Source organism: Gymnoscopelus braueri (genome assembly GCF_963280865.1).
Source record: "Gymnoscopelus braueri genome assembly, chromosome: 11".
Taxonomy (NCBI): domain Eukaryota; kingdom Metazoa; phylum Chordata; class Actinopteri; order Myctophiformes; family Myctophidae; genus Gymnoscopelus; species Gymnoscopelus braueri.
Genome location: NC_137613.1, coordinates 22,079,795 through 22,091,409, shown reverse-complemented (window position 1 = coordinate 22,091,409; position 11,615 = coordinate 22,079,795). Strand labels below are relative to the sequence as shown.

At 40.7% G+C, this 11,615-nt stretch overlaps 1 protein-coding gene across 6 annotated transcripts in view; it reads left to right on the top strand.

Annotated features, from left to right (window-relative positions):
- The window catches only part of kmt2ba (lysine (K)-specific methyltransferase 2Ba), a 43,632-nt gene that overhangs the window by 16,529 nt on the left and 15,488 nt on the right, over positions 1 to 11,615 (top strand). For all 6 annotated transcript variants that reach the window (XM_080441988.1, XM_080441989.1, XM_080441991.1 and 3 more), the window contains exons 11-23: positions 1,247 to 1,360; positions 1,595 to 1,741; positions 2,955 to 3,047; positions 3,311 to 3,419; positions 3,811 to 3,924; positions 4,146 to 4,336; positions 4,754 to 4,858; positions 4,957 to 5,070; positions 6,365 to 6,441; positions 8,087 to 8,187; positions 9,844 to 9,914; positions 10,008 to 10,142; positions 10,391 to 10,549. In XM_080441988.1, the coding sequence (XP_080298114.1) occupies positions 1,247 to 1,360; positions 1,595 to 1,741; positions 2,955 to 3,047; positions 3,311 to 3,419; positions 3,811 to 3,924; positions 4,146 to 4,336; positions 4,754 to 4,858; positions 4,957 to 5,070; positions 6,365 to 6,441; positions 8,087 to 8,187; positions 9,844 to 9,914; positions 10,008 to 10,142; positions 10,391 to 10,549 (1,530 nt within the window). The remainder of the gene's footprint in view (positions 1 to 1,246; positions 1,361 to 1,594; positions 1,742 to 2,954; positions 3,048 to 3,310; positions 3,420 to 3,810; positions 3,925 to 4,145; positions 4,337 to 4,753; positions 4,859 to 4,956; positions 5,071 to 6,364; positions 6,442 to 8,086; positions 8,188 to 9,843; positions 9,915 to 10,007; positions 10,143 to 10,390; positions 10,550 to 11,615) is intronic.

The window sequence follows — 11,615 nt, the reverse complement described above, 5'->3', positions numbered from 1 at the left end:
TACTTTGGTACACAAACCTTCATAATTCTTTGAACTGTTTCTGTCCTGTCTTACTCTACCTCTACCCTCACTCTTCTAACCGAAACTACAAAATGATGCCGCACGCACATTTTTTTTTAATTTCACCCACTTCTTTACACCTGTAAACCTGTGATGTGACAATAAAGCTGATTCTGATTAGGTTATCTGATGTGTACAAATGAAATCACATTGATGCCATATTTGTACACAAAATCTGGCTTTATACTTGGTTTATAACTGCTCACCTAAAGTGTCAAAGTAGAATTGAAGCAAATTACCCAGTGTACAAATTCAACGGAATAAACCCTTACCGGTTGTAAACCACACTCTCAGTTAAATTAACACTGAGGATTTTACTGTGTGGAGATTGTGAGACCCAATCTCAGAAAGCTCAAATCCATCAGGAGAGCGAAATCTGAAAAGATGGATGACATGCATCACAGTAAGGAACACTAAGATTTGAAAAATGGAGCAGCAACAGAAACCACAGCTGAGAATCAAGACTTAATGTTTTGTTGCTGGAGAGAGAGTGCACCTATTGTTTGTTTATAATGATCATGTCATTGAACTTCACATGAGCATGTGCCAAGACTAAAAACCACATGAACAAATTTTGTTGACAATAGGCAAACATTCTGTGAAAATAGCTGAAGAGATTTGGTGTAAAATGGGGGAAAGGACCAAGTACAGACCCATAGGAGACTCCGATCAACAAAGAATATAGTGGTTGTCTTTAAGATAATGTTTGATTTTATCGGAAAGTCAAGATGAGATAAAGACTTAAGACGGCTCAGACTGAGTTTTATGACCACTGTACACAATGATCAAAGTGACTGGAGCTCTCCACAGCTCTAGCAATACTCTCATGACTTTATTCAGAATTTGTAAATGTGTCTGCAACATTGAAATGTTGTTTACTGTAAGGCCGGTAGTTACACGTACATCTACCATTAATTACATGTAGATGACATTCAATCATTACCCCTTTGTGAGAATTTAGTCATATAATTAACTTATGGTGTGACATTATAAGATAGAATATCTCCCTATTCAGGTTTTGTTTGATGTATTCTAAATTATGTAGTCTATTACATGATTCAGCAGGAATTCTTCAACACTGAAAGATGATGGTCCATCTAAAAAAAACAAAACATGAACAGTTTATCCTGCATTTTATATACAGTGTACAGGTACATGCAGTATATGTGTGTCCTCTAACTCACAGGAAGACTGTGCTGTGCAGAATGTCTGGCTGATGGGTGGTCTCAGCATCCTCACCTCAGTCCCTACTACACCCCAACCAGTCTGTCTGCTATGTGCTAGCAAAGGACATCATGAGGTAAAACATTATTTAAAAAGCGTGTTTTATCTATGGCGATTCATAATCCTTTTAATGGCTCAGAGTCAATTGCAACAAATATGGAGAAATTTGTTTCTTATAATATAGTTTTCCGTTTTAGTTTTCCACGCATATGTATCTGAAAACTTTCGATTTCCATACAGCAATGCGATATTGTAACTATTTTTATGAGTGAATTTATCTTCCTCATGCTCCTGTTTTGCCTACCTTTAGATGATATACTGCCAGGTCTGCTGTGAGTCCTTCCATAGCTTCTGCCTGCTGCCAGAAGAGCGCCCCGTAGAGGAGAACAAGGAGAACTGGTGCTGCCGGCGCTGCAAGTTCTGCCATGTCTGTGGCCGTAAAAGCAAGAGCACCAAGGTATGCAGCTCCACCTTAGAAATAAAGTCCCAAGAGGGAAGCATGCACAAAAAAAATCACACAGGTGCTGAACAAAAATTCGTACAATGTTGAAGAAAGCCAGTCCACACACTGGTCTGTAGCTCCCAGTAGAACATTTATTTAAAGGGACACTTCACCCAAAAACAACTTTGTTTCAATGGATTAGTCACCCCATGGAGACTTGAATTCATTGAATTAATTTGATGACCAGTGGACCGGTAGGCAGCGGTTCCGGTAGGAGACACAACGAGTCCGTTGTGTCTCCTACCGGAACCGCTGCCGGTCATCAAATTATTGTCTTAGGAATGAGACAAAAAACTAAAAAAATATCCATGAATTCAAGTCTCCATGGGGTGACTAATCCATTGAAACAAAGTTTTTTTTTTGGGTGAAGTGTCCCTTTAAGGCAGTGTCTATCAACCTTTTTTGTGCCAAGGCACACCTGGCATAGCCAAAAAATCCCAGGGCACACCTAGATATACGGTATATATATATATATAGAAAAAAAGCAAATGCAAACAAATATTTCTGTTTTTGCATTATTCAGACATGCAAACTTGTAGCTTTTCAGCTTCCACTAGCCGTTTTTAATCCAAATAGGGCAATATTGTGACACCTGACCCGAAAAAAACAGCATGTTGTCACCCTTTTCACCTCGGGGCTGTTTGCATGCCTGATTATTATTATTGTTTAAAAAAATTTTTTTTTTCTTTTTTTTTTTTTTTTTCAAAATTACATTTTTTCAAACCTTCTTCAAACGGCGCGGCACACCTCAGCAGTAGCCCCGGCCCAAAATTGGGACGTTTGCCAGGGTTGATATACACTGCTTTAAGGTAACATGCAGCTCCACCTCTCCAGGCATTTGTACAGTGATATTTACATATGACTGTACAAATGTAACCAAATGAGTCTGTAAGGGTCCATTTAGTTACAGTGCATGTGCAAGTTTTGTTCTGCGCTGTGCGTTCACGTCTGGTGTTTTTTTGTGGGCGCTGAGAGTTGAACATGTTCAACTCTAGGAGTTTAAAAGCGTGGTTTTGTTTGAGTTCTTGAATTAGATCATTGTTGACATGATAATATTGTCTTAGAGTTCAGTATTCAGCATGGGTAAACTAGGGAACCAGCTGTTTCTTGACAATACATGTGAAATGTAAAAATCCCTAATCTATTTAATGTGTCTCTTCTGTTGTAGCCTGTTTTACAGTGCAGGAGATGCCAAAATTGCTACCATCCTTCGTGTTTAGGACCAACGTACCCTAAGCCCATGAACAGTACTTTGCCTTGGGTAAGTGTCAGGAAATTAAGATATACATTGATAACACTGTCTTGCATGCTGTGTGTTTCACTGACCAAATTGGCATCGTGTTTAGAAATTGTACATGGTAACTGCCCAAACAAGGTCTGTTGCATGCACTGTAGGTGCAGATGATAGTGCTTTGAAGTGGCACATTAAAAGAATAATAATTCTGATGGCCCATGTTCAGGTAATGTCTTTTCTCCCTCGTTTCAAGCTTTAACTGTCACACTCTGATGCCTCTTAATGTGTAGGTGTGCATGACATGTGTCCGGTGTAAGAGCTGTGGTGTGACACCTGGGAAGGCCTGGAACCACGAACCTCAGGACCTCTGTCCTGCCTGTACTACTTTGCACAAAAAAGGTAGGTAGGACAGCTGATGGTGGCAAAGAAGAAAACTTATTTTTAGTTCTTCCACTCATGTCTTTACTTGGTGCACAGTTCAGAAAGTTCTTTCCAAGCAGAGGAAACGCCAGCGCTCACACAAATCTCCTTCAGGTACCTTTTATTTAATGACGCATGGGCATATGAAAATGAACGTATTTCCGCACACAGCCCTCTACAGCGTCTGAATGAGGTTGGGCGCTGAAACTTGTTCATATAAGCTGCCTGTGCCTAATTGAATAAAGGTACCTCAAGGACATGAGTGCGGGTGAGTCCTCTGCAAAATACCACTGAAACCTTGTGCTGTGAATGTGGCAGAGATGCATATGACTGGCATTTTTACTCAACGTCACCCATGATTTTACCACAGGGAATTTCTGCACTGTATGCCAGAAGTGTTATGAAGACAACAGCCGGGACCATCTCATGATGCAGTGTTCCAAGTGTAACCACTGGGTGCATTCCAAATGTGAAGGACTCGCAGGTGAGTGGCTCTCAAAGCATTTTACACATTGTAATAATCTTCTAACCAGAAATGTATTCATCTCTACATGAAGGCCTTCATTCCAAGTGATAATTCTCTTCGGTACATAAGTCTTTTAGCAATGATGACAGATACCTTGATTTTGTCAGTGATCAGCATCTCATTTGGGGAACAAAACAGTTGGGTTAATTACATGTGTGTGCGTGTGTGTGTTTTTCCAGATGAGCTGTGTGAGATGCTGTCCAGCCAGCCAAACGGCTTGGTGTTCACGTGTTCACCCTGCAGTCAATCACAAGCTGCTCCCAGCCACTGGAGGGAGGAGCTACAGGGTAGGCTGAAGGCCGGGCTGGAGACGGTGCTGACAGAGCTCCTTAGCTCAAACACCGCAGAGCATATCATCCTCTGTAAAGAAGTAAGAGTCCATTTAGTAGATACTGGTGATTATTAAAATTGCCAGGTGAGATTATCATTGCAGTATTGGAATTGTTGAATGATTCTGATAACTTGCCTGTATTTTCTTGATGGCATGAAAGTTTGACACTGTAGCACGGGAACATTAAGCTATCTGTTCCAACACATAATGAAAGTAATTAAAAAAACAACTCGCGCATTTAGAAGGACAATATCATTCACCAGAACTTTAGATGTGTATTTTAAATGAGTAACATGGTTGAAATGGACAGTTGAATGGGCTTAAATGGAAGGGGTATGTGTCGGATCTGATGAAATATCTAAATATTGAATCAAGCAACTTAAAAAAACATCTTAAAAACATATAGACTGTGTTAATATTAACATACAATATGTGAACATAATAATCTTGTTGCAGTGTAAGGCAGCCAGCTGCACAGATTCTATCGGGGACCAACAGAAGCCTGTCTGTGATCTACACGCAATGAGAGAGAAGCTAAAGGGAGGCTGTTACAATTCACTTGTAAGTATCCTCTTTTATTTTTAGAAATTGAAAAAGTTACTTGAACCCTGCAATATTTTCTTGACTGAATGTCTTGTTTTGTCCTCTTCCCCACTCAGAAAGCATTCCACGAAGATGTTGTCACGGTGATCGGAAAGTGGCTTAAAGAAGAGGATTGTCATCCTGAAGAAGATCAAAGGTTGAACAATCAGGCGATGGAACACTACCTCAAGGTAAGTTGAATCCTTTTAACTCTTTCACTGCCAGAGTATATACATTAATAAACTCACCCACTGCCAGAGTTTTTCGTGTTTTATAACCTTTTCAACTGGTCACAGAAAATTTTGATCCATAATGGCGCGTTAACGGGTCCATGGCAGGCTGCGCCTTTGGTGGAGAATTTGACGCGTTAGCGTGTCCATGGCAGGCAAAGAGTTAACGTTCTAGACCTTTTTTCTCTGCCACCAATTTCCCCTCTAGCGTGGCTGTTCTCTCACGGTTTACCGTTTACCTGCGTTTCCTATTCACTGGTGTATTGGTAGTATATGTGTGCAATTATATATATATATTTTTCTTGCATTGTAATTCAAATCGCAATCATTAACTTTCTGTATGTGATGAGGGAAATTGTTGTTTATATCCCACACCAGTATACAATATGCACCTGGGAGGTATGTGGAAATGGCCCAAAATAACGTATTGCAAAATGTGTTCATACTCTGGTGGAAAATCTGAAAGGCTCGGAAGTGTAACGTAACAATGTCTCTGGTTTTGTATTGACATACAAACACAACAGTTTTCTGTAGGCAATAGTTGAATGAAGCCAGTATCTTATAATTTGTGGTACAATGCGTGGGTGTTGTAATGGAGGCAGATGTGTAGACCACAGACGATGTCTGCAGGCTTGATGTTGTGTATGGCTGTTGATGTTAAGTCATCTTTATACTGTCTTTTATATTATTTTGTAAACCTTTTTGTTGCTAGTGTTACTACTTCTCTGCGCTTGCCTTTTTCTCCATCACTACTAGTGGTGGGGAAAAACTTTCATTTCAGTGAACGAATGATTTTGTTCATGTTCACGGCAATGATCCGTTCAAATGATTCGTTCATTAGCGCTATTGTCTAGTGAAAAACAACTCAACCGCACCGCTGTCTGTCTGTCGCGGGAACAGCCCGCCCCTCCCGTCCTGTGTATGGGGGTAGGGGACGGGGGGCATGAACGAAAGCGGGAACGTAACAGTTTCAGGAAGTGAACGAGTTTGTTAATGTTCACGGCAATGAACTAGTTCTTTTGAACGAATCGATCATGAACGACCCATCACTAATCATTACCTGTATGTTGTTTGTTTCATCCTTACTGCGGTGCTACAATGATGACTGAATTGATAAAGGTCTATCTACCTGTCTCATTGAAATGCAGTACAGAGCAGTTGACGATGTTCTCTCTGCTGCTCTTCGGATGGCCAGTTCATCTAACCTGTTGAAGGTTATGCAATCCATAACTTGAAAATGTTGTATTTATTACAGTTGATGGAGCAGGTTTTCAGTTGGTGCCATAGACGCAATATGAAAACTTGGGAGCCAGTCTCCAAAGATTTCCCATGGTAAGTTTTTTTCTAATAATTTAACCACTTGAACCCTATAATTAGTTGACGTGTTCCCATGGGCCCTATACTTATTTGACAGGTTTCCCACAGGCTACACTAAATTGCGTAATTGGCCTAAAATAACCGATCTGCAAGCTCGCGCTGCTAGGTTTCAACTGCTTAATTCAGCAGAACAGCCATGGCATTGATCAGAATCATATAATTCGTTAAGTATAACAAAAGCTGTAGAAATTTGTCTTGGTGACATTAGAGACACATTGGCAACTTGCAGAATTTCCCAGAACAAAACATGCATAGTGCCTTAGTGCAGCAGCTTCTCACTTCTCAAGGACAAAGGATGACAATGGATGATTTTTATTCCCAGTGACACCTTTTAAATGCTTTTTTATGCTTTTTTCATAATATATCTTTTATATTTGTCTTCTCTCAGTTTTAACCTGTGCCCCCCCCCCCTTTTGTGATATGTTTTTAACTAACCTTGCCTGTATGAGCTATGGGATATCTGAATTTCCCCTCGGGGATCAATAAAGTATATATCTATCTATTTATGATAATAAAATGGATCAAGTGTTATTCCACCATGGGGAATTTAAGGCTAATTAATCCTGTGGTGAAAAAGCAACATTCTCCAATGCATTTTTCCTTGACGTGCCCAAGCTAAAACTGGGTGCTAACTAAGGCTGTCAACGAATATTCCATATTTGATTATTCCTTCGAACATTAAAAATAGTTCTTGTGAGGCTCTGGGAGCATGTAACTTTAAACAGAGCCGTCAGTCAGAGGCAGAAGGGAGAACAGGGAGAAGTCTCCCCTCAAGGCTTTACTTAATCGTATGATGGTGCCGTGTGCAAACGTGAGCCGATCTACAAGCTTGTAGATTAGCTGGGTTTGCCACGGCACACCGTCATACAACAAAAAATAAATCAGCTGCTTCGCTGTCTGCCTGTAACACGGAGACTTCACACCGACCGCAGACACACACAGTAGCCTCGGAGTCGGTAGGCTTTTGACTTTTGCGTCCCAGCCACTGGGACTTTAATCACACGATGGCACTTTAACTGATTCAAAATGATAACGGGTCAAGCTGAAACGGGCGATTCATTTGGTAGTGAAGGCAGACGGTTTACAACGAGACTCGACCATCGAAAACGCAATGTAAAAACTATGCATGGATTCTTGTCCCTCACGGTAAAACTCCCTCCGTGTCACATTTCTCTTGTAGCCTACCTTAATTTGATTTAAACCAAAAACGAATACATTGGTTTGATTATGATTTCCCGTATCATGTCGAGGTAAAGATTGTTTAAAAAAAATAGGCTATAGAAAGTATGAATCATTCATTTGATCTCACAAGAGAGCACATTTCTCAGCACCAACCGCGGCCGGCTCATATAGAGAAATAAATAGACTTCTGCTGTGTTTGAATTAAATAGTATACATTCGAAATTCAATGGGTTCGAATGGATCGAACCCACGCGCGTTTCAAAAGGAATATTCGAAAGTCATTTTACTCTATTTAGCTCTAGTGCTAACTAAGTGTTGTTTAATGGAAGTTAAGCAGGCATGAAAGAGAGAAACATGGAACAGGACAATCTCAAAAATCTTCTCCCTGTTTGTTTGTTTCTTTTTGTATCTATTTCAGTGGCATGCTCCCTGAGGCAGTTCTTCCCCCCTCCAAGGAGCACAGTTATGCACGGTGGCAGGAGAGAACCCCTCAGGATGGAAGTGCCAGTCCTCGCAATGGTACGGAAGTTTCTGTGTGAGCCAACTGTCATTGATTGATGATGATGATGATGATGATGATGATGATGATGATGATGATAATAGTAATGGGGCGGCAGTGGCTCAGGGGTGGAGTGGCTGGTAGAGCGGCCGGTTGCCAGTTCGATCCCGGGCTCCCCCAGAGTTAGTGTCGAAGCATCCTTGAGCAAGACGCTGAACCCCTAATTGCTCCCGATGAGCAGGTTGGTGCCTTGCATGGTTTCCCCTGCCATCGGTGTATGAATGTGTGTGTGTGTGTGTGTGAATGGGTGAATGTAATACACAATCTATGTAAAGCACTTTGGTTAAAGCGCTATATAAATGCACCATTTACCATTTATAATAATAATATAAGGCCCCCTTCCTCAATTAATTTTACTAACGTTTTTTATGGCCATGTGGCTGTGTGTGTGAGATATTGGACGCCTGACAGCACAAACTCATAGGCCCGTGGTTCTCAAACTGTGGGTCGGGACCCCCAGGTCCCGACTCTGGGACCCCAATGATTTTGGGTCCCCAAATAATTTTGGGGGCATCCCCAGATAATTTGCTTAATGTGCAACATTGTTTTCTCGCTCAACAGTAAACAAACCAAGGGCTATACAGCATGCAAAATAAGCTGAAAACGCATTATATAAACGGGAATCCCTATATTTCTACCTGCCTTAAAATAACCCCATACAGATTTTCAATATAAATCGGTTTAGTTTTTGTCTTTTAATATTGTAGATGGGTAACCTTTTCTTCTTTTTTTTAATTTTTTAATTTATGAGCACAAAATTGAGGTTACAATGAATGTATCAAACTTATGGGAACAGTGAGTACCTCTCCACAGACAATGGCCTTAACACTGTCACAGTGTTTTGGGCACAGATTGCACCTTGACATCTGTAAGAATACTTTAATAAATGACTTAACACATTGGGTGCCAGAGGTTTATTAAAATATTATACTTTGAGTGCCAGGACTTTTTAAACATTTTGAACCTTTTTCAAGTAGTCACAAAATATTTTCAGTGATCACCGTCCTCACGGTGATCCCCTCATTACACACATACAGGTCTCGTACAATCGGGGGGAAAAAATTTAAAACATTCGGAAATCCATTCCATAGTTGCAGCCAGTTGAAAATAGTTAAATTAACATTGTAAAAAAAAAAAGTGCACAGGAGCCGAGATACAGGTTTTTGAAGTCATAAGTTAACCAGGAGGTGGATTGGAGTCTAAATCTTGTAGGAGTGATATTTCCTGTTGCTGTGAAGGAAAAAAAAAAAAAAAATTAAAAAAATAGTATATAAAAAAAAAAGTATATATACGGTTTTGGCACCCAATGTGTTAATTATTAAAATCTCTGACGCACACAAACAAAAAATTAGCACTAGTAAGCAGAACCCTCTTTCTCTCACACACACAAATGAGCATGAGAGCATTGAAATAGGAAAAGAGAAAAAAAATTGTTTTTTTGACTGTTCATATTTTCATTCAACTATTAGAATAATCTAGCTAATGATGATTCAGAATAATCTCAGGAGAACATGCTTGTCAGTTATAGGGCCATCCATGTAAATAAAGTGAATAATATCATTTGATGTTACATTTAGTCTATCAATATTAAAATGTATCGTTTACTCCTCCAACAGGTGTAAAGAAAGACTTTGGTGACAAGAGGCAGTGTACTCTGTGCCAACGATGTGGAGATAACGCCCCAAATGTGAGTCACTGCCTTTCTTTTTAACTCCTATTTAACCGTACCACTCTACTGGAAAGTTGTTTCACTTAAATGTGTTTACGTCATTTTCCACAGGATGAAGGCAGGCTGCTGTACTTGGGTCAGAACGACTGGGCCCATGTGAATTGCCTCTTCTGGTCTGCTGAGGTGTATGAGGATAATGGTGCTCTTTTGCAAGTGCACAGTGCTATCTCAAGGGGGCGCCTCCTGGTGAGGATGCAATAAACTGCAGCTGAAAAAATATGAGATTTTTAAGTATGGTGTGAAAGTATTCCCGCTCCACATCCAACCAACTTTGGAGAGAGACGAGCTGTAAAACCCTAAATGAACACAAAAAAATTGCTTTTGAAGGATAAAGTTGGCTTTTACATCGATCAAACCACTTAAAATATTTACTCACATTGTATCTTGTGTTGTGTTACTCATAATTTCCATCGTCACTGCTTCCTCCTCTCTAGCGGTGTGACTCCTGCCGCCAGTCGGGGGCCACTGTGGGATGCTGTCTGTCCACCTGCCAAAGTAACTACCACTTCATGTGTGCTCGTGCAGAGAATTGTGTTTTCCAGTTGGACAGGAAGGTGTATTGCGACAAACACAGGGACCTTGTTAGTCCAAAGGTATGCCTTGGATACTCTTTTTGTTTTCTCGCGCGCTCTCGCTCGATAGTTTAAAGGATATTTCACTTATGTTTGAGGTCATTTTATTGTCTACTCAGGCTTTTGTGTGCAATGAAAAAAGTAAAAACACGGCCTCCTCACGCATTAGAAGGACAATGGCCAGGTTTCCCAAACGAATTTTAGCTCATGCGCAGCCTAGAAGCTGCGTAAGAGCCTCCACGCACCTGCGCAGTAGCAACCCCGCCACGCACTATCTTCATTAGTAGCAGCTGTGTGTGCCCAACGTGCCATCTAAACTGGCTTCAGGAGATACCATCGTCGTAGGTTCTCGTTACGTGTGTGCTAAAACTACATTCGCGAGACAGCATGCACGTGAAGACCTCCTGGACGCAGCCTACGTAAAGCCTACATGAACTACGTAGTGCTGTCCTACGCTACACAGCAGTTTAAACACCCTTTGCGAAAGTGAAATGGATCATAAAAATACCAGAGCCAACTGTCAGATGTCCTGAAGCAGTCCACTCCAAATACAACTTTTGAATAATATATTTATGAATTAAATTACAGCGGTGAGGTGACATCTGCAAGGTAAATAAAACACTAAAGTGTCCCCATTATGCAAGTAAATTAAATATACTTAAAATACCAAAAGTAAAGATATGCAGAATGTCCCATTTCCCAAATTTAATATGTATTAAAATCTTTTGAAAATAGCAGATCTACAAGCTTGTGAGGCGTTGTGAGCTTGTAGATCTGCTATTTTCAAAAGATTTTTTAACCGTTCATAAACATGGCGAGCGCAAGAGCTGTCACTTTGTGAGAGGAACTGGGGACTTTAATCATCATCGCAGCCTGTTATAGGAGGAACTGCTGCGCTGATTCTCTGTGTAGCCCCCACACTCAAATTAGCGAGAAATGGGGTGCAAAAGACCTGGCTATCGAGCTCAGGCTTATTGGCATGACTGGTAACGTGTCGTGCTGGAGAGTGGGATCTTCGGGTTCAATCCCAGCTCACTGCCTCACTACATATGCATGAATCCGGTGTTTATAACTTCTAGCAAATTAG